The 2,334-nt window shown below is 56.1% G+C and overlaps 1 protein-coding gene across 1 annotated transcript in view; it reads right to left on the bottom strand.

Moving 5' to 3' along the window:
- Window positions 1-1,232: 1,232 nt before the first annotated feature.
- FGF5 (fibroblast growth factor 5) overlaps window positions 1,233-2,334 on the bottom strand; it is a 3,656-nt gene continuing 2,554 nt past the window's right edge. Inside the window, exon 2 of the mRNA XM_017837933.1 lies at window positions 1,233-1,574. Coding sequence (XP_017693422.1) covers window positions 1,233-1,574 — 342 coding nt within the window. The remainder of the gene's footprint in view (window positions 1,575-2,334) is intronic.

Here is a 2,334-nt window from a genome sequence, read left to right as displayed (position 1 = left end):
TCATTTGTACCACAGTCACATTTGGAGAAGAGCCTCAGCCCTGCCGCTCACCCTCCTTGTTGCTGCCGGACACTGGCGGGTCAGGTCTGGAGGGGTTCTGCCCACGTGAACCCACCTGGGCTCCTGTTAAGGCTTCACCGGTGAGGTTCGATGCTACCGTTGTCTGTACGTACAGCAGCTCAGCTAAACACTGATTACAAACTCCATAGGCACAATGACTCCACAGAGTACATCACACAGAGAAACAATTCAACATCGAGGCCATTAGCAACCTGGAAAAACACTTCCGAAGGGACAAGCAGCTGTAACAGTATTTATTGCCACGTCGCCACGCTCACTGTAAAATAAAACCCTTGATCCCCACCTCTGCAAATGTATTGTGAATGGTAAAATAAATCAGCAGCAAAAACTGTTGGAAGAAACCAGCAGGCACCCAAGGGGCACAGGTGTCCCTGTCCCCAGGGAGCAGGGGTGTGGAGGGGCTCTACCAGGCAACAGAAATGCCCCAGCACCGGGGCAGAGGTAATTTAAACACAGATATCAAATCCATACTTGGACGCACAGAGGTAGACTCGCTCCTCTGGCTGTCCAGGGAAGAACAGGAGAGACCCCGGGAGCGGGGCTGCAAACAGCCGCCCTCCCCAAGCCTGCAACCCTTAAAAAATACATACAGGTATCTATTATTGCCAACAGGGAGTTTTAATACCCGCTCCCCTTGCACCATAAGATGAGTGAATTTGCAGAGCTTGGTCTTGCTCTTTTGTTGTGGAAGGGAGGAGCTGGTTTGTAGGAGAAGGGGAAGGGGCAGACCTGGATATCCGGTGTCTGAGGTAAGGTTGGAGGAAAAAGTGCAGCAAGAAGGAGATGCAAGAAAAACAAACAAAACTGCTTGGCTCTGAGCATCTCTCATATGAAAATGATTGTCAAAGAAGTCACTAGTGAAAACAAGGTAAAAAAATACGTTCGCCGTAGAGGTACCTTTCTGCATCTTTCAGCATCAGAACACTAACCCGAGGTCCGTGCAGTGTTTTCGGTTCACCACAGGAATACTCTTTGGAAAGCCCGAGTTGTGTCAGCCCAACACACACCTCCGGGGATGCCGCCCGGCTCGGGTGGTGAAGAGAAGACCTGGAGATCTCCCGTGTCCATCTGGGGAGGGGGACGCAGGTCTCCCGTGGGGTCAGCCCCGAAGGCTGCTCGGTCCCTCCGGCGCCGGCATCCCCACTGCGGCACTACCCGAAGCGGAATTTCAGCCGGTACTTGACGGGGCCGGGGTTCTTCCGAGGCGGGGATGGGGGGAGCTTTGGCTTCGGCGGCGGGGGCTTCTTCTCGGGGAGGGCGACGGTGAAGGTGAGCTCCGGGGGCTGCGGCTGCCAGAAGCGGGGCAGGAAGTGCGTGGAGACGTGCTGGGGCCGGGCGCGGGGGCTGCAGCCCCGCTTGGCTTTGCCCCGCTTGTTGAGGGCCACGTACCACTGGCGCCCCGAGCGCGGGCTGCGGTGCACGGCCGAGGCGTAGGTGTTGTAGCTGTTCTCCTGGAAGCGCTCCCGGAAATGGCAGTCTGCTGTGAACCGGGCCTGTGGGGACGGCGGGGACACCGTTAGCCAAGGGCTGCTGCTCCCTGTCCCTGTCCCTCACCCCCACCCCCTGACGCTTGCTGGGTTTGTCTGTCTCCCAAAAGCAGGTCCAAAGGGGTGGGTGGAAACACAGGACACCCATTTCAAGGGCGCAGGGCACCCGGCCATTTGGAAAACCCCTAACACAGATAATTCAGTAGCTGCTTGACACCCAGTTTGGGGCTTCCTTAGAAATAAAAGGCTTGGGCTGCCCCAGCAGTGCCCTTCCCTTCCCTTCTGTCCTGTCCTGCCCCAGCAGCACCCTTCCCTTCTCTCCCAAAAAAGCATTCCAACACGCAGGACCAGAGCCTAACACTCCAGCTGTGCACCCATTGCCCTGGGACCCCTGGCTGCAGCTTCCAACAGACCCTCCAGAGCCCACTGCCACACTTTAACCTGATGGTGGGCATGGCACCCGGAGCCCCACGACCATCCCTAGCCCAGTTCCACAGCAACGCCTCCAAGCCACTGGGATGGCATTGCTGAGCTCCTTGGCTCTGAAACCAGCGATGGAATACAAGACCAACCCCTTGCAGCACTTTGTAACCACGCAGAAGGTGTTTTAAACTCCTAATTGAGCAGAGAAGTTGAGCCTTAGAGCACAAGTGACACAGCCGTCAGCCTGCTGTGAACATTTAGCCTCCTAGCACTTGGAATTAAGTCTTAAGCTCATTGCTTCCGAGAGATGTCACCTCATGACTCATTTTCACTCTCCCTGTCT

This window comes from Lepidothrix coronata, unplaced genomic scaffold (genome assembly GCF_001604755.1).
Source record: "Lepidothrix coronata isolate B3197 unplaced genomic scaffold, Lepidothrix_coronata-1.0 Scaffold318, whole genome shotgun sequence".
Classification (NCBI taxonomy): Eukaryota; Metazoa; Chordata; class Aves; order Passeriformes; family Pipridae; genus Lepidothrix; species Lepidothrix coronata.
This window is presented reverse-complemented; position numbering and strand designations above follow the sequence as displayed.